At 37.3% G+C, this 23674-nt stretch overlaps 4 protein-coding genes across 5 annotated transcripts in view; all 4 read left to right on the top strand.

The window, feature by feature from the left end:
• LOC125860549 (25.3 kDa vesicle transport protein-like) overlaps positions 1-23674 on the top strand; it is a 49771-nt gene that overhangs the window by 16193 nt on the left and 9904 nt on the right. The gene's annotated exons all lie outside the window — the stretch shown is intronic.
• On the top strand, positions 248-1789 carry LOC125860547 (trihelix transcription factor ASIL2). The gene has a single exon (XM_049540531.1). It carries the CDS (start codon positions 628-630, stop codon positions 1732-1734), a length of 1107 nt encoding a protein of 368 aa, XP_049396488.1. The 5' UTR covers positions 248-627; the 3' UTR covers positions 1735-1789.
• LOC125860544 (COP1-interacting protein 7-like) lies at positions 4725-15372 on the top strand. 2 transcript variants are annotated; one of them, XM_049540527.1, is made up of 12 exons: positions 4725-5033; positions 5355-5480; positions 5568-5750; positions 5829-5928; positions 6020-6047; positions 6635-6677; positions 6786-6938; positions 9352-10915; positions 10964-11257; positions 11402-12800; positions 13412-13495; positions 14965-15372. In XM_049540527.1, exons 2-12 carry the CDS (start codon positions 5422-5424, stop codon positions 15027-15029), a joined length of 3972 nt encoding a protein of 1323 aa, XP_049396484.1. In that variant the 5' UTR covers positions 4725-5033; positions 5355-5421; the 3' UTR covers positions 15030-15372. The 2 variants fall into 2 exon arrangements, with proteins under 2 accessions (XP_049396484.1, XP_049396483.1); XM_049540526.1 differs by having other exon boundaries at positions 9352-11257.
• LOC125857674 (ABC transporter B family member 19-like) lies at positions 16388-23380 on the top strand. Its single transcript, XM_049537285.1, has 11 exons — positions 16388-16557; positions 16745-17215; positions 17586-18018; positions 18208-18262; positions 18356-18531; positions 19070-19234; positions 19576-19871; positions 20149-20465; positions 20576-20799; positions 20902-22830; positions 22927-23380. The coding sequence occupies exons 1-11, from the start codon at positions 16388-16390 to the stop codon at positions 23272-23274; spliced, it is 4584 nt and encodes a 1527-aa protein (XP_049393242.1). The 3' UTR covers positions 23275-23380.

Here is a 23674-nt window from a genome sequence, read left to right as displayed (position 1 = left end):
TCATGTTTGAACATAACTTCAAACTTCAAAAACTCATATTTTTAGCTTCAAAATCTTTGATCGAACGAATTGAGCCTTTTATTGAGACATCCTCACTAGTTTCATAAAATAAAATAACAATAACAACAATACTATACTCAATTTCATAAGTAAAGTTCAAAAAGAAAAATGTGTACACAATATCATCATTGTACTGTGTTAATTAACACAAGTATTAATTATGAGAGCAAAAAGAAGTAATTATAGTGTCCTGTTAATTATGTGATAATATAAAATATTGGAGTATTAACAAACCTTAAGCCGGCCTAATTGATCTTTACGCCGCCGGTGACGGATTTCCTGTAAAAGTAGTCGGCTTTCCCACCTATACCTAGCCGCCACGTGTCCTACTCCTCGGCACCCTAAGACCGACGCCGTCACGCCATCTCTGTTTTTTCCGTCCACCGATAAATTGTCCAAAAAATAAAACTTTTACCCAAAACTAAACTCAAATACTAACCAAACAGTCCCTTCCCTCATTATATACCGCCGGTCAACCGAAACCCTAACCTAAAATTCCTTCTTCATCTTCTCTTTCTACAAACTCTCAGATCGGCGTACCGGAATCTGCTATAGCGGTTTAAGTTTATGGAGAACGACGAAGAAACTCAGTCCCATCAGTCCGGTGGTTCTGGATCTCCGGAATCGCCGCGATCTAACGGGAGGATAACGGTGACGGTAGCATCAGCGCCTCCTCAGAACACCTTGACTTTGGCTCTACCGATACAGCAATCGAGACCTGCTGGAGCGTCTGGCGGCGGTGGAAGTGGTGGTGGTGGAAGGGAGGATTGTTGGAGTGAAGAGGCTACGGCTGTACTGATCGAGGCTTGGGGTGAGCGGTACATGGAATTGAGTAGAGGTAATTTGAAGCAGAAGCACTGGAAAGATGTTGCTGACATTGTTTGCCGTCGGGAGGATTATAGAAAAACGCCTAAAACTGATATTCAGTGCAAAAATCGAATTGATACTGTAAAGAAGAAATACAAGCTGGAGAAATCTAAGATCGCTGCGGGTCAAGGACCAAGCAAGTGGCCTTTCTTTGATAAGCTCGATATGTTGATAGGTCCGACGGCCAAGATCAATCCTACCGTCGCCGCCGGACCGTCTAATTTTTATTCAGGTAATCAACATGTGCCTATGGGTATTCCTATGGGAGTCAGGTCCCTTCCTCAGCTTCGACAACATCAACAGCTGCAGAAGCAAAAGCAACCGTCCCGGAAAAGGCCTCACATGGATTCAGACACATCGGAATCGGAGTCAGAACCGGACCTTTCACCTGCTTCAACCGACAGTTTTCCTCCGGGCACATTTCAAAAAAAGAGACCAAGGTTTCAGAAGGAAATGCTGAATTCAAGCGCATTAAGGCAGGGGGGAATTGGAGAAGCTAGTGGAAAGGAAGGTGGAAACAAAAATTGGGGGAATTCAGTGAGGGAGTTGACACAGGCAATACTAAAATTCGGGGAAGCATATGAACAAACAGAGAGCGCGAAGCTGCAACAAATGGTGGAGATGGAGAAGCAGAGGATGAAATTTGCGAAAGAAATGGAATTGCAGAGAATGCAGTTCTTCATGAATACACAATTGGAAATTTCACAGCTTAAGCACAGGAGAAGTGGAAACAGCAACCATCACAGCAACAACCATGCTGCCGCCACCAGCAACCATAACAACAACAACAGTGATAGCAGTATTTAAGGTCTAATAAAGATCCATGAGGCTCGGTATCTGACAGAGGTTTGTATTTGTAATGCGTCTTCATTTGAAAGCCAAGTTGTAGAATATTATATACTAGTTCATTAATTCTCAATTGAAAGTTTATTTAACTGAACTAAGCTTTCCATCTTTGCCTTTCCTTTTTATACATAGATTGACTTACATTTGTTTGAACAACAAAGTGAACCCAATAAAATAGTCTTTTAACTTCTACAAACTCCAAATTGTTTATGGAGTTTAAGTTCATTGGCCTCATACAGCAACAACTTCGTTTTGCTCCCCACGATGAGAGCTCTGATTCGAGACTCAATCAAGGCTAATGTGTAAAAGGTGTTCTGCCTTTATACAATGTTCTATCGAGTAATAGGTTTCTGAGTAGCTAAAATTAAGATAGAATGAGCCATCACAACCTGGGGTTGAAGAATGAGCAGCTACTTGTTCAATGAACGTAAGTTTGAAACCTTCCAGGATGTCAATAATGTGTTATATTATTCCCTATTAACAATATTGAAATCACATGAGCAACTCCGGATTTTGTTTTCTCCATGACTTTCTTACCATTGTATTTCGTTTTCTTACTGATTTTGATATGCTTTGTTTGAGTCGAGGATTCCCACTTGTGGAATTACACCACACCAGAGTATGTTATTGTTGTTGTAGGAGATCCCCAAATGGTGTATTTTTTTTTTTGTAGTTATCTTTGTGTGACTTAAAACAGAAAGTTTGGACATCAAAGTTGTTAGAAGCAATGTATATGAAATAAAGCTTCTAGAGACAATTTAAATATACTGTTCCGAATTAATATCAGTACTAAGTTAAATACAAATATCAGGAAGAATAAACAAACATTTTGTTATAAATTTTGAAACACTTTATTTTAGAACCGTCACCAATCACGTAATGCAACAGATCATAATTAGCTTTAGCCACGAAATGCGGCCTAAAACAGTAAAAACTCACATGGAAAATATTTTTCTAAAAACGTCAATATCAGTGAAGTGATGAGGAATATTCAGGAAGGAGCTGTGGGTTTGACAGAACTTAATAACTTTCTATCAAAGTCTCAAAGTTCATTTAATATGTATAAATAAGTAATTTATTTAAAATTTACTAAACAACAAAAGATTGTAATCGATGAAACCTATAAACTAAAAATCCTGGCTCTACCTTGAAAAATAGTCACGAGGAACACTTATTTCTTGTTGTGCCAAAGACATGAGAAACAAGTTTGTCCATCGTGTTCTATGTATACCTTTAACGGTTTTTTACACATGAGAATGATGCAGAAAAAAAAGAAGCTATCGACCATACTTTTATTTACTATGCACAATTCGATTTTTTTTATAATGACATCATTATCCAAATATTTTAGTTGTTGTAGCTAACAACTGTTATACATCTATATTAACATTTAAAATTTAGGAAACGATGAACTACCATTTTTTTCTTTTAAAAGGAAAAAGAGAAGAAGCAGTTCAGTAAAGAAACAATCGCTCCTTCAAAGAAATTGACCTACATTTCAACATTTTATTATATATAAACTTCTTGTTGTTATTTTACTAATCGGGTTGTGAACCGCTAACTATTAAGCTAGCTAATAGATTGGGGGGTAAAACTAAATATTGCTACCCATATAAAAGATGTTCAGATAGTTATTAGAATTAATTAATTTAGAATAAGCTTCATTAGTTGGTGGGTTAAGGTAATGAGATTAATGAGATGAACATGAACTTTAATTAATAAAGTCAAAGAAAGAACATTTCCTTTGCCAGTTATGTGAGAGAACCAGATTCAATTTTGATACTACTACTACTTAACATATCGTTGCACGTTAATATTGAATATTAATGTTTTTTATAAATTAATCTTAATTAAAATATCATTGACAATTACCACCTAAATGTTTTTTCCTTAGATGCAACTAATATTGTAGTACTAAATGCTTGTGGATAATATTGGATATTCATTATTAGCAATTTAATTAGTAAATTTCTTTGGATACAATTAGTTGATACTACAATGAAACATATCATTGCACGTTAATATGAATTTTTTTAGTAAATACTTGTTACCAAAATTAAGTAGTATATATTACAGTATATTCCGACAAAAATGATATCCCCATTATAAAAAAAATGAAAATTATCTATCAATTTTATGATTTAAAAATATATATATTTAATTTAATCTAAAAAAATATTACAAATTATAATGCTTAGCTTAAATATAAAAAAAGTGACCGCTAACACCGTAAAAGAATATATATTATTGAATCTTCATAATCACATATCTTATAATTTCAGATCAAACTTTCTTTTTTATTACCATGCTTTATCTCTCGATTCATTGATGAAACTTTTATTACGAGAAAAGTACTACAAAAGATTGTTCAAGTTTAAATACTTCAATTAATTTGTTACTTTATATGATTAGCTATTTTCTTTATATTTACCCAAATAAATAACATTTTCCACTTAAAAGAGAAAAAAATAGTAGATAAAATTTAATAGTTCACTACTAATTAATAATGCATAGTCGAAAACTTTGAAAGAAAAAGGAGCCAAAAAAAAGTAATTTGAAAATTGTTGGTGTTGATTTTCTAAACCTTAAAATAATAATAATAATAGTCATCCATAATTAATGTGGTGCACTAGATGTTGCTATTCCTTTCCTAATCTGAGGTCTCAAATTCGAGCAATGTGAGTATGAAAAAGAATTCTTGATAGAGAGTAGTAACCCTCTAGTGATGCCTTTTTCGACATGAATCTGAATTAGTTGAACTCTAACATTTACATCAACACATGGGAAAAAATAATTATAGAGAGGGAGACAACAAACAGGTGGCAGTCATTCATTGGTTAATTTGAAAACATCTACCCGCATAATGAAATTTCTCTTGTCTTTCATCCTAGTTAAAGATTACTTATTTTGTCCGAAACACAATTTTATTCTCTCTTTCTCTCTCTACTGTATCTACTATACTTATTCACTCACTCTCCATTTTTTCTCTGTAACTCTGTATTGTACATACAATTTTTTAATAAATAAATGGAAAAATAAAGAAGATCATTTGAGAAAAGAGTAAAGCAAAATCCATTGTAGGGTTTTCTTTGAAATTGGTGAAAACCCCCAAAACCCATTCTTCAGAAATTAATAAATTTGAAGTATTTTTTTTCTAACTGACATTCAGCTTAAAGAAACTAAAATGTCGGTTTGGGTATGAACCGGATTCCGCCGATCTAGCTCCGTAATTCAAGATCTCCGCCTTCACATTGCATTGGGTGAGTTTTGATTTCTACGATCGTCTCATCATTTTCCCCCAATTCGTAATTGTTAGGGTTTTATGTTCAATGACATTGACTTATAAAGACTTCAATAATTTAGCTTTAAAGATTGGATTTTTTTAGCATTTGGAACTGTGTTTTGCATATAAGTGGATCTAAAGGAAATGTGCTTTTCAGCAATGTACATTATATTGAAATCTGATAAGATCTATCATCTTTTAAAGACCGTGTCTTTGTCCTTTTTTTGCTAGTATACTACTTCTGATTCTTGAAAGTGGGTTGTGCTCATTGTTGATTGTATTTGTTCGGATTTTGAAGAGGCGGGGAGGTTATATGAAAGAAGCTGAAGGGAACACTGTGTTGCTTTATTGAGGGGAAGGCAAAGATGGAATCGGATTCACTACTTGATTATGCTGTTTTCCAGCTGTCACCGAAGCGCTCTCGGTGAGTAGTGGATATATTTTTAGTTTTCTGTGAAAATGTACAATGAATGCAGTAATAGTTATGGTGTTTTTGGATTTGCTTGGGCAGATGCGAATTGTTTGTTTCTCGTGGTGGAAACACGGAGAAACTAGCATCAGGATTGTTGAAGCCTTTTGTGACCCATTTGAAAATTGCAGAAGAGCAAGTTGCATTGGCTGTTCAATCTATTAAGCTTGAAGTTGAAAGGCGCAAAAAGGCTGAATCATGGTTCACGAAAGGAACCCTAGAAAGGTAATGACTTTTGCAGCTTGCTTAAAAAAAGACTTGAGGAAAATGAAGAATGATTTGATTTTGTGTCTTCCTCTGCAGGTTTGTGAGGTTTGTCAGCACGCCAGAAGTTCTGGAGCTTGTCAATACATTAGATGCGGAAATGTCCCAGCTTGAAGCAGCCTGCAAGTTATATTCACAGGTGGCAAACCGTGTCTGGACTTGCTGTAATTTAGAGTTGACCAAAATTACAAGATATTAACGTAATTTGCATGTTATTTTCTTTATTTCAGGGAGCAGGCGACCAGTTTAATGGGAATGGTAAGTTACCCAATGATCAAATTTGAGCTTTCACATTTTGTCAAGTACTTTTACCCACCTTGTAATCCCTCCCCTAACCCCATTTTTTTTTAGAACTTAGAAAAACAAGACTGCCTGTGTCGCTGCACAATAACTCCCCCTGCTGCTAAGCTACCTCGCATCTCGTCTAATTGGTCATCTCCTTAAACATCTGTCCATTCTCTCTTTTTGGCTATTGCTGTTTCCGTCTAGTATCATATCACATAGTTTTCACTAGAAAGCATTTGCAGATACCAAAATCATCTCTAGATTCTATTTTCCATCTTACTGGGGTCTAGGTTAGAGAATAAGCCAAGGTTAGGATTGTTGGTTGTCAGAGATATGATGGTTTCTGCATGGTGTTTTTGGCTGTTCTTCATGTGGAAGCTTTGCTGCCTGGCCTTGAGATTAGTTGTTTCATCTTATTTTATGTTGCTGTTGTTAAATTTAGGCATGAAAAGTGAAGACTGAATTTATTATGAGTCGTTTTGTTTAAGACCATTGATTCTACTGCCCTAAAGAAAGTGGTGTTTATCTGACAATCTTCTTTGCTTTAATACTTAATCCAGGTAGTGGTGGATCTGGGGTTACCATAACAGCTGATGCGACAAAGTAACTTCCTTACTCTGCTTCTTCATGCATTCAATGCTTTTACCGTTGGTTTTTGCTTTGCCGCTTAGTAAGCATCTTCATTTCATGTTAACTACTACCTATTTACAGGAAGGAGCTACTGCGAGCAATTGATGTGAGGCTCACTACGGTTCAACAGGATTTATCTACAGCTTGTTCTCGTGCAGCAGCTGCTGGTTTCAATCTGGAGACAGTAGCTGAACTTCAAACTTTTTCAGAACGGTTTGGTGCTCCTAGATTGAAGTAAGATCCTGGTGCTTTGACTTTGTTAATAGATTTTCTCAGCCTCTCCTTCATCCCTCCCTGCATATATCCTAATTATTTGGCTCGTCAAATATCCTAATTATTGTAGTTTAGAGCTGAGAGCACACTGCTGTTTGGATTTCTTGTCTCTGCCTATTGTTGCCAGGTGACCATTATATTATATTTAGCGGGTTAACCAAAGAAATGGGAACAAATAGCAAGTGATACCAATATGGTGTTCTTTATCTCGGGGGAAGAATAGATTTAAGTTTTAGTGCTTGGTTTCAGACTTCAGAGTGAGCATATATTTTCTAAGTTAAACAGGACTGATTGGTTGATTTAGTAAAATGGAGAATTGCATACCTCTCTGGCCAGGATAGTAGTCTATTAATTAGATTTTTATTACTAAGTAGTTAAATTCTCAGCATCTAGATAAATCCGGGGCAAAACCTGGGAGAAGCTGGAAAGGATCAGGGAAGCAAACATTGTTTCAAGAAACTCCAACTGATCTGTATCTCTGAGGTCCAGCAAAAAGCACACTGGAAACACTTAAGAGACCTTAATCAACATATCAAAGATAAAAGACTCGTGTTTAATTATGACCGCTAGAATAAGTTTGAGGAAATACAATGAAATTAAGAAACATGAGATCTGTCCCATTTTTGGCCTAGCTGGCAGATCAGGCAGGGAATTTTATTCAAGGTCATATAGCTCTATGTATTCTACTGTCATTGACTCTAGTATAATTTGTTCCAGACTTTGAAGTATGATATTGATGCTAGATATATACAATCTAGAGTTCACTGCTGAGACCTAAAGAAATGTACTCCCTCTGCTTCAGTTTGTTTGTCTGGTTTTGACTTGGCACAAAGTTTATAAAGTAAAGAAACACCTTTGAATCTCGTGTTCTTAAGCTAAACATGTGTAGAATGTATCAAAATGCACTTAAATCTTGTGGTCTTGACTTTCCGATGCCATGTGGATAATTAGAATTAAAGAATTGCCAAAAAAAGAAAGACTTTTTTTTGAAACAGACTAAAATAGAAAGTAACACTAATAAATTAAAACAGTGGGAGTAATATTTTTCAGCTACTTTGTTGCACTTTTGTGTCAATTCCTTTGGTTGAATCAATTGATTACACTAAAACTAGTGAAAGCTGAACTCGGTTTTTATTCCTGACTGTTTAATTTATCATTAGGCAGCTTCAGTGGCGTACGCAGGAATTTTCGTCAGCGGTGTCACCTTTTAAAATGAGAAACAATATATATATATACACACATATACATACACACACTAAAGTGAGAAAGAAGGAGAAAAAACATAAAATTTGTATAAAAAAGAAATAATTAGTACTAAAAAGTGAGAAAGAAGGCACAAACGGATTTCTCGGTTATCAAAAAAAAAAAAAAGTGAGAAAGAAGTTAGAAAACATAAAATTTGTGTTAAAAAAACGAAGTTGCACAGGTTTGAACACGCGACATAGTCTCTAAGATTTGAAAGGCTTACCAATTGAGCTACGCATACATTATGTTTAAGGAGTGTCACTCGCACTATATATCTCTTTTATATGCTTTTCCCATTTAATCGTGTATACATATTTAGTAAATTTTCCTGAGTAAGCAGTGTCACGTGACACCCCATAAGCCTTCTTAAATCCGCCCCTGGGCAGTCTATGAAGTACTACTTTCAGAACACTAAGAATGGTGTCACAAAAAGGTGGAGGATGAAAAGTAAACATGTATGCTCTTTTCTTCCTTGTCAAAATAACTGGAGATCGAAAATGATGGAGAAAAGCCGAGCTTACCTTTTTCNAAAAAAAAAAAAAAAAAAAAAGAAAAGCCGAGCTTACCAATTTTCGTAACCGAGAAATCTCCGAGAGCCAGCAATGCAAAGTTCGAAACTTGGTGAATAATGAGCCTGTCCCTCAATCCTTTTCTTCTTAATACCATGGTTTTGTTTGCGACAAGANCCTTTATCAAAAAAAAAAGAAAAAAAAAAGCCGAGCTTACCAATTTTCGTAACTGAGAAATCTCCGAGAGCCAGCAATGCAAAGTTCGAAACTTGGTGAATAATGAGCCTGTCCCTCAATCCTTTTCTTCTTAATACCATGGTTTTGTTTGCGACAAGATTGTAATCGTGATGTGCACTTAATCCACACATCACATGCTCCCACTAGATCAAAGCCTTGTTTTTTTTTTCCCGCTTTGTCTTGGGGGTTATGGATGGAAATACCTCTAATTTTTATTTTTAAGAAAGGTAACAATTTTGACTTACATAGATTTTTCTCACAATTAAATGAGGTATCAATTAATATTGGCGTATATAATTTTATCTGTATTATACTTTGCGAGATTTCATAAAAAAAAGAAAAAAATTGCATTGCGATTGATATGATTCTCTTGTTTTTTTCAGCGAGGCCTGCAACAAATTTTTAACCTTAAAGGAGAGGCGGCCAGAATTGATCAGCTTACGTAAAGTATCTGCAAGAGATGATGGAGCCGTACGATGTTCTTATGGATCAGACATGTCAATTGACGAGGACCCCACTACTCCCGACCAACGACTTACTGGGTCCCACTCTGCCGGCTTTGAAAAATCCTCAACGTGTCAGCAACCACAACCCCATGAGTCCAGCGTGGAACCAGATGAAAAGGACTCCATTGTTGAAAACGAAAAGGAGAAAGAGGAGGAGGAGACAGAGAAATCCGCGAAATTGAAAAGGCGGCTGAGTGTACAAGAGCGTATTAGCATGTTTGAGAATAAACAGAAGGAGAATTCCGGGGGCAGCGGCAAGGCTGCTGTAGCGAAAACCCCCGAGCTGCGTAGGTTGTCATCTGATGTCTCGGTTCCGCCAGTGTTGAGGAGATGGAGTGGTGCTAGTGACATGAGTATTGATTTGGGTGGTGATAGGAAGGATACTGAGAGCTCTGTATGCACACCATCTTCTGCCTCGGATGTACGTGGTGAAAGCAGATTGGATGACCATACTAGGAATGTCCAAGATTCTCCCAGGACCAGGCCAAACTCAAATTCGGGCATTGTTGATGTTGATCAGGGCCATGGGAAGACCAGGTCAAGCTCACATATAAGTGGAGGTGAGGATAAGAATGTGAAAAATCAACCAGATATTGGAGGGCCATTCTCCTCTTTCAATATGGGTAAAAGTGCTGATTTTGGTTTGACTACTAACTCAGACTTCAAGGGTTCTCAAGGTGTTAAGGAGCTTGAGAAGAGCAAAGGAAAAGTTAGTCGTCAGATTTTTGGCCTGAAGGACCAGGGTAATCTACCAGAGAAATCTGGAGCTGGGCAGACCGAGATTTTGTATCAGAAGGAGGATACTGAATCAATTGATCATTTGGTTTCTAAGCGGGATAAAGCTCCTCCAAAAACTGCAGGGGTCTCTGCACAGTTGGATAGTGGTTCTACAGCAAGAGTTACAGAAACTTCTGCTGCTAAAGTCCTCGAAGATAATTCACTGAATCTGCAGCCAAGATGGCAAACACTTTCTGAAACTGAGCAAGTTGAAAAGGATGAGCTGTCTCCTTCCGAGAAATCAGTTAGTGCTCCTCAATCAAAGGTCAAAGAGCTTGGACATGAACCAATGAAATTTAAGAAACAAGGTGGTGCAGCTGAACTGATCAAGAAGACTCAAGATAGGGGGTATGAGATCAGGTCTGGAACTAGCAAAACACCACTCTCGAGTAAAGTGGTTTTGGAGGCTGAGGAGGGACTTGACTCATTTTCGACACCCCCTATTGAGCAAGCTCAGAGGGGACGGCAGCCCAAAGCAAACCAGGAAATGAATGATGACTTGAAAATGAAAGCTAATGAGCTAGAGAAGCTTTTTGCTGAACACAAATTACGTGCTCCTGGTGATAAATCTAATTCTACCAAGAGAAGCAGGCCAGGTGACGTGCAAAGCCGTCCAGCTGCTGGTTCTTCATCCTACAGGAAATCTGTGGTAGATAATAACAATGTTAGAACTTCTGAGTACTTGTTTAATGAACCTGCCTCAAGTTCCAAGGATGTTCTAAATAGGAATTTCTCTGAACTAAGTTTTTCGGAGGGTTCTCGGGGAAAATCGTATGAGAGGTATATGCAGAAAAGGGATAGAAAACTCAGGGAAGAATGGAATTCTAAGGGGGAAGAGAAGGAAGCCAAACAGAGGGCTATGGAGAATAGCCTTGAGAGGAGTAGAGCTGAGATGAAGGCTAAGTTTGCTGGATCTGCTGATAAAGACAGTATGGTTTCTAGTTCCCATCGGCGAGCTGAGAGACTCAGATCATATAATTCGAGGTCTATTCTAAGGAGAGACCAGGTATAGTTCTTTCTCTATTCTATAATACAAATAGCAATACCACCTATGCATATGTAAGATAGCTGTTTCTATTACATGCTCTTTTTGTTGGTTTGGTTCTCTTGAGTTACATGTGCTTGACCCTGAAACAATTTGTTTTGGCAGCAACAATTAGTTTTTGAGCAAAGTGATAACGATGAAGATATGCCTGAATTATCAAAGCAGAAAAAATATGGTGAAGACAGGTCTTTCGATGAAACATCCTTTGGGGATGATGTTCGTAAAAACACTCGGGGTAAGAAGCCTTTCCCTGTCAAAGGTTTGTCTTCATCCACACCTCGCACCACAGTAGCACCTGTTCCAAGGTCTTCTGGGAAAGCTTCTAATAATACATCAGGTAAGCGGAGAATTCAATCTGAAAATCCTCTGGCACAGTCTGTCCCAAACTTCTCTGACATGAGAAAGGAGAACACCAAGCCTTCTTCCACAGCTGGTAAGACAACTCGTTCACAATCTAGAAATTACACCCGTAGCAAAAGCACAAGTGAAGAGGTACCCCTTATCAAAGAGGACAAATCACGAAAACCACAATCCTTGAGAAAAAGCTCCGCCAATATTGTGGAATTTAGGGAGACATCCACTTTCGATTCTGATGGTGTTGTTCTGACACCTCTCAAGTGTGACAAGGATGAGATGGAGCGGAGTATCGATAAATTTTCAAAGAGTTCTGGTTCAAAGACCTTACTAAAGAAGGGTAAGAATACTGACTTCAGCTCTAGAGGTGGTCTGACTAAGACAAGGGCTTCTGCTGTATCTAAGATTGTGGACGACAATGATGATATGGTATTTGAGCCCGAAGACTCCGAAGGCATGGGCCCTGATGAAGAAGAGGAAGAATTTGAGAACATGACGGCTGAAATTAATGAAAACTTTGATAACGGGGAACCAAGACTGAGCCATGATTCAGAGAAGTTGGAAAACTCTGGATCAGAGAATGGTGATGTTCTGAGATCATTTTCTCAAGTGAACTCTGCTTCAGAAGCTGTATTGCCTTCTATGGTCTCTAACAAGTTGTTATCTGGTGGACTTGTGCAAGATTCACCGGGAGAAAGTCCCGTCTCATGGAATACACATGCTCATCACCCTTTTTCTTATCCTCATGAGATGTCTGATGTTGATGCATCCGTGGACTCTCCTGTGGGAAGTCCTGCGTCCTGGAATTCGCATTCTCTAAGTCAAACAGATAGTGATGCAGCTAGAATGAGGAAGAAATGGGGAATGGCTCAGAAACCTATGCTCGTGGCAAATTCTTCTAATAATCAATCACGCAAAGATATGGCCAGAGGATTTAAACGGTTTCTGAAATTTGGGAGGAAAAATCGCGGCACAGATAATTTGGTTGACTGGATTTCTGCTACCACTTCTGAAGGAGATGATGATACAGAAGATGGACGTGACCCTTCTAATCGATCTTCAGATGATTTAAGAAAGTCAAGAATGGGCTTCTCTCAGGAACATCCATCTGATGATAGCTTTTATGAGAATGAGTTTTTCAGTGAACAAGGTGAATAATGTGTTTCACTCCCTAAGCAAACTATACTTGTTTCAATATGGCTGATATTCAAGAACAATTTTTGATATTCAATTCTGTTTCTTGAGTTTGCAATTCTTATTTTTTTTTAATCATTTTGTACATTAATATCCAGAAAACTTAACTGCTAGCACATGATAGTCGTACAGATCATTGTGCTGTTTTGTCTATCCAGGGAAGATCCAGGGAGGATAACAAAATTTATTTACATAAAAAAGAAAGAATTGGAAATGCTGTTACCTTTCCCAAAAGAAGAAGAGGAAGAAGAAGAAAGAATTAGAAATGTTGGGAAGCAGTGGAGACCCACAATTCTAGCTTTTTATCTGTTATTGCTGGTAGTTTTGCAAATGGTCTTTGTGTAGAGAAAGAAGCATAGTAAAAGCAATGTAGCAATGATGTTTGAAGCTAAGTTCATACCTTAAACTTGGATAACTGGAAATGAGATTGTTTGGGAATTGTTCAGCTGGTGCTCTTGCTTGTCACTTTGATTCTGATTCCATCTTGTTTTGTTTGTTGTTCTTCAGTCTTTCAACTTCAGTATAGAGCTTTTTCAAGTCTCTAACCCAATGCTTCTCTTCTGGCAGTTCAAGCCTTGCGCAGTTCAATTCCAGCACCTCCAGCTAACTTCAAATTGCATGAAGATCAATTATCAGGGAGCTCAATAAAAGGTGACCAGCTAGTTTAAGAAGTTAGCCTGTCCTGTCTTATTGCTTGTGTTGTGTTTTATGTTTTGTTGCATAATGCAATGTCATCATGTGAAGAAGTTATCTTGCTTGGCTGCAAGTAGAAAAGTTAAAGGTAAGAAAATTTAGTAAGCCTCTTGTATTGACCTATTTGCAAGTTAGCTCCATAAAATCGTAATCATAAAATGTCTTTTCCAGTTTAGGCATTAGGTCACTATCACTCACATTGTTCACTAGTTCAATAAAAGATTTCAATTGGTTTATCAATCTAGGCAACACAAAACATTAAAGACTAAAGATGAAACAAACAAAAAAAACTGACTTAATAACACAAGAACTCCATAACCTTTTTTTGTGGTCTAAAACCTCAAAAATGGACCGACTGAAGACTAACAACAATTCACTTAATAATAAAGACAAGAATACATTATGTTACCTTTCTCAAAAAAAAAGACAAGAATACATTATCAAAAAAAAAAACAGAGACAAGAATAAACCATATTAAAAGACCTTATAGCTGGTAAAGTTTACTCCAAACACAACTCAATTATATAATGATTATGAGTTCAAGAACTCTCCTCCCCTTATGGCTCAGAGGCAACACCACCTTCTCTTCTTTCCTTTTTAACTTTGTCCAACTGTTGCCACCTACTGCTCCAACATGTGTTTATCTGACTGTATTTATGAGACAGGGTGCATGATCTTATACCTTAGTATCTGATCTTTTTCTTTCTCATCCAATACTTGTGCTTCTTTACGATGATCTTCAAATGCCCCAAAGACATTTGATTTGCCCACATCAACTTGATCACGTTGGCTATCGTCTAGTTTCAATTCAAGAAATTTGTCAGTTACTTTTTCTTTACTTGTGGAGGCATAGTAATATGCTTTTCCACTTGGTGAAAAGAGCATAACATAACATCAACACCTGCTCCTGTCCGAGTTGAAAACTCATTTGCTTTCTTGAACAAACCTTTTTTCCTTTTTGAGAAAGTAACAAGGCGTGCTTCCTTGGACTCACTCAACTTAATTTCAATCTTTTGTCTACCCTTCCCGGTCCTCTTATCCATTGCAAAAAGAAATAATTAAAGAAGAAAATAAGATGTTTTGGCTGAATAAGCCTGAGCAATTTTGAGAGGAATGCTTGTGTAATTTATAGTAGGTGTGTGTGTCTATCTGTCACGTATATTGTTACATTTGTTTAGTGTTTTCATATTATGTGAATCTATTTCGAGATAAAGAATTTCTTATTTATTCCATTGCAATTGCAAAGTAATAATGTTGAATTGAATCTAAAGATAAATGAAAAATAAATTGTCACGTTTATTTAATGTTTTCATATTAGGAGTTATTTGTCACGTGTATTGTCAATGTTTATTTATGCAAATCTATTAAGACAAAAGATGTCTTCAGTATGCGCTCTTGACTTTTATCTGTTCCTAATTATTTTACAGCTCCAAGATCATTCTTCTCCTTGTCGACATTCAGAAGCAAGGGAAGTGACTCAAAGCCAAAGTGACTATCCAAAGCAATAGATAGCTCTTTCAAAGTATAAAGTTCCACTAATTCTTGGAATTGCCTTGATTGCACACGGAACTTCAGACAATATTTCGAAGCAAGAGGTCAAGGTAGATGGCGCTACTATCATCTAAATATGTTGTATACTTGTACTTAGTAATCACGGGGCTTCTGAAGCCGTGCTTGTGCTTTTAGCTGTTTCTAGTAGTTGTCCCAGAATATATGTTGTATATTGTCTTGAGAGGACAATAGTGGAATATTAATGTGATTTTGGTAGTCATAGCATTCTTATGTTATTTACTCTTGATTTTTTTGGTAAATATCAGAAATTAAATTTTGTTCTATCAAGTATCGATTATTTAGAAGGTTGAGACTATTTAATTATTCACGTATGACGGCGTTGACACAATACGGCTAGCCTCACTGCATCTTCTACAATGCCAGACACTAAATTATGTTTGTTTACATACTAAGAACATTGAAATCTGCATAGAAACTGAGGGAACATTGTAAAATTATAATTGTCTTCATGCTAACATTTTTCTTGTGATCTGATAATTTCTATGTACAGTACAATTTAGTCAGCGAGGCAACAATTACGCGTCTAATTTTGAAAGAAAATATATCAGTTTTATATACTTACATTTAGATCATATTTCTTGTGAGCAATTTTGTTGTCGGAATGCAATTTGTTTTATTGTTTGATTGACTTCTCGAGGGGACCTTTGAGGTTGTTGTCTCGTCTCAAAATTCAGAACTCCCAAACTTCAAATTTTATCTCTGCCTTTGAGGGGCCCATGATGCATATGAACAAGGGTGGTTAGTTTAACACGTATACAAGTAAAAAATTACTTGAATTAATTTCAGGTTTCGCCACTGCGACTTCACCAACTGTGTTCTATAAACATCTGCCGATTGTCAAGAGCACAATTCATTCTGTTGCCGGCTGGTCAGCATATACTATAAACTAAAAGCCGGCCTACCAAATGTCACTAAATAAAACTAAATTTGCTAGCTATATAACATCTTTTCCTTTTTCTTCTCTATATAGATTATGAGAGCAGTCAACAGTCATAAACTTTATTATATAAAAATGATGATTGGTCAATCATAATATTGTCTTGAGTCACTTATGTTTACAAAAAGTTGACAAACACAAAGGCATTAACCAGTTACTATTAATCTTGGAGAAACTAGAAAGCATTTTAATAAGCATATTCATCCTAGGAACAACTGCTAAAAGAGTTGTGAATTATACCTTTTTATGTTCATATTTGTCTATATCTACCATATTATAACTTGGAACAGAACCACAACCAAAAAAAATTTCATCATCAACACTCAACAACAATATCCCAAATGGCTCATTCTGAGTTCTCGTCTTCCATGACTAGGCAGAGACGACATACTACACCGGTGGTGTCACAGCAACCCTCCACATCATTTTCAATGTCGATGACTAGCTCCCACAACTTCAGCCGTGCGCGCAATCCCACCCCTGCTAGTCCTTTTGCCTCTGATAATGACAGGTCAGTCACATATGTAGCTAGGTGTATTGAAAGAAGTTCAATTGAATAGGCAAAAAACAAAGGTTTTTTTGGATGCATATAAATGGTTGAATGGAGAAATGCTATATGATGGAATATAATGTGTGGTGTTATTGTATCTCTTTTTTGAATCACTTCGTTAAAATTTCTGAATCCGCCACTGTGACAGGTCATGGCAAGGGGAGCTTTCTTGGCAGTTTGATCCAACAGGGTGGCGTGATAATCGCAATCTTAGTGCAGCACTAAGTCCATGGACAGCAGCTGATACTTCTTTCACTTCAGCAGCAAATGGCAGTAGGATTTTCAGGAGATCAGCTAACGATTATTACTTATCGCGGACGACTAACAGTGTTTTTCAAAACTTCATTAATCCATCATATGATCATTCTTATTCTGGCCTCCAGCCATCTGGAAGGCTTGAGCTTCAAAGTTTTGATTCCAGGGCTAATGAGAATTCTTATACCTCAAGGAATCATGTCTCTCGTGAATATAAGGGCAAGCCCCGCAAATCTCCAAGATTGACAACTATCACAGAAGGGACTAGTGCTGGAAAAAGTGGTCCTTTGGCTGTGAAAGACGAGCTCCAGTCGATAGATTATGACAGAATAGAAGATTTTGAAAGGCATTTCCAGGTTGATGGGTGAGATACGTCATCAACGACACTGTTAAATTGTGTGACCATATCATCTAAAGCTAAAACTGTTAGGAGAGAACAAAATTTTAACTACTTAATTATATTATGCCTTCAACATGCTCCTCACGTGCGAACCTAGTTCTTTTTGAACTTGACTAAGCACATGGAAATTCTTTTTGATAATGAATGACAATTAGACTCAAACATAAGACATCTAAATTCTATGATATATGCTGAATTCTGTGAACATCTCATATAAAAACTTTGAATTGCTTCTTTATATTATTTCTTCAGCAAACACAATAGTTCAAAATGGTTCCGCAGTATCAATTTGCATGCGCACAGATTATACTAATCATGTCAAATTATGTTGCAGGTCAAATGCTCATAATCATGGCATCGTAAGAGGTCATCATGGACACATTAACCATATGGGACATAGCTTCAACACTGATACATCAGATTTTGACGTGAAGTGTGTTGATCATGTTTATGAGGAACAGAGCCACCATGTTCAACATTCTATGCAATCAAATCTTCATCTGTATGGAAATGATTTGTACAATGATACTGACAAGAATCATGCAGTACACGATGAAGAAGATGACACAGCAGCTCCTAAGCCAGTTGGTTTGCTAAGCTTGTTCAAATACTCAACCAAGTTGGATATAGTACTACTGCTGTTGGGTTGTATCGGGGCTCTAATAAATGGAGGATCTCTGCCTTGGTATTCTTATCTTTTTGGTAATTTTGTAAACAAAATTGCCCTGGAGAAAGATAAAGATCAGATGGTGAAGGATGTAGGAATGGTAAATATATACTTTAGAATTTTATTGTGCTCCCAGAGCTCTCAGTTAATAACTCCTTACCCTTCCATCCTGCAAGCAGAAAAAAAGAGAAATATTCATAAATACTACTATCCTAAGTAGATGTAATTGCCTATAAATTGAAATTTCTGAATTTCAATGAGATCTTATAACAGTTGATACAACCTTCAGGTGTGTGTGCTTATGACTGGACTATCAGTGGTAGTCATGGTTGGAGCATACTTAGGTAATTTAGACATTTTTATTCTCATCTTAGTATGGATTTTTGAGTTTGAAAGAGAGCAATCACAGTTGACACTTTATCATCTTATTATGGCAGAGACAACTTGCTGGAGATTGGTGGGAGAAAGATCAGCTCACAGAATAAGAACTAAGTATCTAAGAGCTGTTTTGCGACAGGACATAGGATTTTTTGACACAGAACTGAATACTGGTGAAATTATGCATGGAATTTCGAGTGATGTGGCACAAATCCAAGAAGTAATGGGAGAAAAGGTACATTTTTCACCCATTACTAACTGATAACTTTTCACTTATTATATTGAAATAAGCTGTGTTAGCATTCCCACTATACAATGGCTAATTTAGTCCAGAGAACTTACACCAAATGCCAGCAAAATCATTTGAAAATTGGAGAGGAGCCGATAAAGGAATTATGTTGACACTAATGCAAATTAATTAGTAGGGTGCTCAGACAAGAAAATTGGGAGTCATTCCTAAGTTGAAAGATAACTCGTAGCACCCAAAACAAGTCAAGTCACAGTCTTCTCTGTGCGTCAGAATAGCCTTGGGCCATCACACATGCGGAAACTGATTCATTTTAATAAGATATGCAAGATAATAAATATTGCCACATTATGTTTTATAATAATGATCAACTATCGTAGTTTACTGTGGTTTAGAATGTTCTTTCAGAAAAAAGTAATTTGGTCTGGTATCATATTCAGTTTAATGTCTTGTTCTCAAACTAGCGATGTCAGCCTTATGCATATAACTGTCTCTGTGATCCTGTGTAATTTTGTTCCTCGTGCAGATGGCACATTTTGTTCACCACATCTTCACTTTCATCAATGGCTACGCAGTTGGTTTTAGAAGATCATGGAAGGTTTCCCTGGCAGTTTTTGCAGTAACACCACTGTCCATGTTCTGTGGCCTTGCCTATAAAGCCATCTATGTTGGCCTCACACTGAAAGAAGAGGTGAGAGTCATGCAATGCAACTCAACATAATTCCTTCCATCTCAATTTATATGACAATCTTTCCATTTCGACCTTCCTAAATTGTTTCACAGCATTCTACTGAAATTTATTTCATAAAACCTTTACAAGTTTCCAGAATCAGCTATAACTAATGTGACATTTTCTCCTCAACCTAAACATTTCCTTGTTATTTTAATACACTTTCTTCCACTATTATTCCTGTAATAAATGCATCGAAATGTCGTTCCTAGTCAAATAGTTTCACAAAGAAGTACAAGTTAATATTTCTCTGCTTAATTCAGTTTAAACTGTATACTGAGTTTTGTTGTTCTTTTGTACAGGAATCTTACAGAAAAGCTGGCAGCATTGCTGAGCAAGCAATGAGTTCAATTAGGACCGTAACTGCTTTTGTAGCAGAGGACTATTTAGATGCAAAATATGTGGAATCTCTGCAGAAATCGGGCCGTTTGGGGGCAAAGGTTGGGTTTGCTAAAGGAGCAGGAATTGGTGTTATTTATTTAGTTACTTATGCGACATGGGCATTGGCTTTCTGGTACGGTTCAATCCTTGTAGCAAAGGGAGAGCTTTCAGGTGGTGCAGCCATTGCTTGTTTCTTTGGTGTTAATGTAGGAGGCAGGTAAATAATCTGTCATTTTTCTCTGTATATGCCCTCAACCAGAAGAAGGTTTGATTAACTAATCAACTTAAATTAATAAATGAAATTTAAGTACCATAAAAGTCTCAAACTTTCAAGGAAGCAAACATTTAACAGTCTCATCAAGAATTCAGCTTATTGAAAACTATTCCATTATGGAAAATAATAATAATTTACCAATTAATATATACAAAACTAAATTTTTCCCATTGACAACATATCTACTCTGGCTTAAGTAAGCATATGTTGACTTTTGCAGAGGCTTGGCTCTATCCCTATCTTATTTTGCTCAGTTTGCACAAGGAACTGTTGCAGCTACCAGGGTATTTGAAGTTATAGACAGGGTGCCAGAGATAGATCCCTACAGTCTAGAGGGAAGGAGGTTGTCAACTATAAGAGGGAAGATTGAATTTAAATGTGTTACCTTTGCGTATCCGGCTCGTCCAACTGTCCAGATTCTCCAGTCTCTTAACTTAGTTGTTCCAGCTTCCAGGACATTGGCATTAGTGGGCATCAGCGGAGGTGGAAAGTCAACAATCTTTGCTCTGATAGAAAGATTTTATGATCCTCTTCAGGGTAAGCATATGAATCTTTCTTATATGAAAACTATACCTGTGGAATGAGCATTGTGGATAGTGGAGGAAAGATATTTATAAATGATAAAACAAATTACATATATCTGGCAGGTCTTATTACATTGGATGGCCATGATATAAGAACATTGCAAGTGAAGTGGCTGAGGACTCAGATAGGTATGGTTGGTCAAGAACCAGTACTATTTGGGACAAGCATACTTGAAAATGTGATGATGGGAAAAGAAAATGCTACCAAGAAAGAGGCGATGGCTGCTTGTGTTGCGGCAAATGCTCACAGCTTTATCTCAAGACTTCCAGAGGGCTATGATACACAGGTGCAGTATATGCATTGCATTATTCCAAAAAATAAATCTAACGAGATAACCATATGCATATTAAAAGGGTACTAGAAATACTGAACTTATGAACCTGTACAGGTTGGAGACCGAGGAACCCAACTCTCTGGAGGACAAAAACAGCGGATTGCTCTTGCTCGAGCAATGATTAAAGACCCAAAAATTCTTCTTTTAGACGAGCCAACAAGTGCCTTAGATCCCGAGTCAGAAGCGATTGTGCAACGGGCCATTGACAAGATCTCCAAGGACAGAACCACATTAGTGATTGCCCATAGGTTAGCAACAGTAAGAAATGCTCACACTATAGTCGTTCTTGATCGTGGTTCAGTTGTTGAAACAGGTAACCATGATCAGCTAATGGAAAAGGCTGGGGCATATTTTGGCCTCATCAAGCTTGCTTCAGAAGCAGTCCCAAAACCTATGTCAAATCAGGGAGATGTTCCAAAGGAAAAGGAATTCTCTGCCTATGAAAAATCAAATTATGATGTGGCAAGAGTAAAAGGTGCATATGAAATCTCAAGATCAAAGTACCTAGAATCTATGCAGGAAGGAAGCCACATAGAAGAGGAAGAAGGAGAGCAAGCAAAAATTAAGAGTTATCATCTCTCAGAATTATGGAACCTGCAGCGACCGGAGCTGATAGTGCTATTAGTAGGGCTATTTATGGGTATGCTTGCAGGTGCAATTCTTTCCCTCTATCCCTTAGTTCTAGGGCAAGCACTTAAAGTATACTTTTATACAGACATGTCAAGATTGAAAAGGGAAGTTGGATACCTCTGCTTGATACTAGTTGGTCTTGGATTTGGATGTATATTCGCTATGGTAGGCCAGCAAGGCTTCTGTGGTTGGGCTGGTACCAAGCTCACCATGAGAGTTAGAAGTTTCTTGTTTAAATCTATACTCAAACAAGAACCTGGTTGGTTTGATCTTGACGAGAATTCCACTGGAGTTCTAGTGTCAAGGCTTTCTGTTGATTGTGTCAGTTTCAGGTCTGTTCTTGGTGATAGGTTCTCTGTCCTGCTAATGGGCCTGAGCTCAGCAGCTGTTGGACTCGGTGTGTCGTTCAAACTTGAATGGAGATTAGCTCTTATGGCCACAGCTGTCACACCATTTACTCTAGGAGCAAGTTACCTCACTTTGATTATAAATGTAGGAGGGAAACTAGACAACAGCTCTTATGCTAAAGCAAGTAGTATAGCTGAAGGTGCTGTGTCAAATATAAGAACTGTGGCAACATTCTCAACTCAGGAGCAAATAGTTAAATCATTCGAAAAAGCTTTATCTGAGCCCAAGCGAACATCGGTCAGAAGGTCACAAATGCTTGGTCTAGCACTAGGCCTTTCTCAAGGTGCCATGTATGGAGCATATACCCTGACTCTCTGGTTTGGTGCATACTTGGTAAAGCAAGGGTATACCAATTTTGGCGATGTATATAAGATTTTCCTAATACTTGTACTAAGCTCATTTGCTGTTGGACAACTTGCTGGCCTTGCCCCCGATACTTCTATGGCTTCAACTGCAATACCCGCCGTTCTTTCTATTATTAATCGTAAGCCTTCAATAAGCACTGACCGTCTGAAAGGAAAAAAGATTGAAATATCAAAGCCATTTGATATAGAGTTTAGGATGGTCACATTTGCATATCCATCAAGGCCAGATGTCATAGTGTTGAGAAACTTTACTCTTAAGATCAGAGGTGGGACAATGGTAGCATTGGTTGGAGCAAGTGGATCTGGAAAGTCAACAGTGATATGGATGATACAGAGGTTTTACGACCCAACACAAGGAAGAGTACTAATGGATGGGGTTGATCTGAGGGAGCTAAATTTGAAATGGTTGAGAAGGCAGACAGCCCTGGTCAGTCAAGAGCCGGCCCTATTCGCTGGCACCATTAGAGAGAATATTGCATTTGGCAAGCCTAATGCTACATGGGCTGAAATTGAAGAAGCAGCAAAGGAAGCTCACATTCATAAATTTATCAGTGGGCTTCCTCAAGGGTATGAAACAGAGGTAAACCTCTCAATTATGACATATATTTTTTATTTCAATGAGGTGGCATGACTTGACTAATCTCTAGAGTTGGCATTATTGATGACTATTTCACAGGTTGGTCAGAGTGGTGTTCAGTTATCAGGTGGCCAGAAACAGAGGATAGCAATTGCAAGAGCCATACTCAAGAAATCAAAGTTGCTCCTACTGGATGAAGCTAGCAGTGCATTGGACTTGGAATCCGAGAAGCATGTTCAAGATGCACTTAGGAAGATTTCCAAGAGGGCTACCACAGTTGTGGTAGCTCATCGGTTTTCCACAATCAGAGAAGCCAGCGTGATTGCTGTTGTGAAGGAAGGCACAATAGCAGAATATGGAAGTCACGACAAACTCATGGCTTCCCATCTAGATGGTCTATATTCTAACTTAGTTCGGGCAGAAACAGAAGCCTTGGCATTTTCTTGAACCTGATTATAAATATCGAAACTCATCAGAATATTGTCCTTATGAATTACTTCAGTATATTAATGCAAAAAGCCATTGCATATTTAGTAATCTTGGAAGAAAATGTATATTAACACAAGCAGTTTAGCAAAAACATATAGTACTATGAACAAGAATCATGTTTGGCTTTTAGGATGTTTTTGATTCTTGAAGAGAGTGACTGAATCAAACACACAGTACTTATCGTCTAGTATGCAAAACAGTAATCAATCGTCTTTTAAGAAAAGAATACTCTATGGTGGGAAGTAATTGGTAATTAGTCAAGGTACACACAAGCTTATCCCGACACCACGATTATAAAAAAAAAAAACTGTATAAGCAGAAGCTTAGATATAAAAGTAATTACACATGTCGTTTTCGA

Source organism: Solanum stenotomum, chromosome 3 (assembly GCF_019186545.1).
Source record: "Solanum stenotomum isolate F172 chromosome 3, ASM1918654v1, whole genome shotgun sequence".
NCBI classification, from domain to species: Eukaryota; Viridiplantae; Streptophyta; class Magnoliopsida; order Solanales; family Solanaceae; genus Solanum; species Solanum stenotomum.
The sequence above is the reverse complement of the archived record's forward strand: the minus strand, read 5'-3'. Positions and strand labels throughout refer to the sequence as shown.

What these genes read in the sequence shown, in the direction of transcription:
- LOC125860547 (XM_049540531.1), top strand. Translation starts at nt 628, where the DNA reads ATGGAGAACGACGAAGAAACTCAGTCCCATCAGTCCGGTGGTTCTGGA.
- LOC125860544 (XM_049540526.1), top strand. Translation starts at nt 5,422, where the DNA reads ATGGAATCGGATTCACTACTTGATTATGCTGTTTTCCAGCTGTCACCG. An exon ending in CCTGCAAGTTATATTCACAG is followed by an intron (nt 5,929 to 6,019) that starts GTGGCAAACCGT and finishes TCTTTATTTCAG; the next exon opens with GGAGCAGGCGACCAGTTTAA. An exon ending in TGAGTTTTTCAGTGAACAAG is followed by an intron (nt 12,801 to 13,411) that starts GTGAATAATGTG and finishes CTCTTCTGGCAG; the next exon opens with TTCAAGCCTTGCGCAGTTCA.
- LOC125857674 (XM_049537285.1), top strand. Translation starts at nt 16,388, where the DNA reads ATGGCTCATTCTGAGTTCTCGTCTTCCATGACTAGGCAGAGACGACAT. An exon ending in ATTTTATGATCCTCTTCAGG is followed by an intron (nt 20,466 to 20,575) that starts GTAAGCATATGA and finishes TATATCTGGCAG; the next exon opens with GTCTTATTACATTGGATGGC. An exon ending in CAGAGGGCTATGATACACAG is followed by an intron (nt 20,800 to 20,901) that starts GTGCAGTATATG and finishes GAACCTGTACAG; the next exon opens with GTTGGAGACCGAGGAACCCA.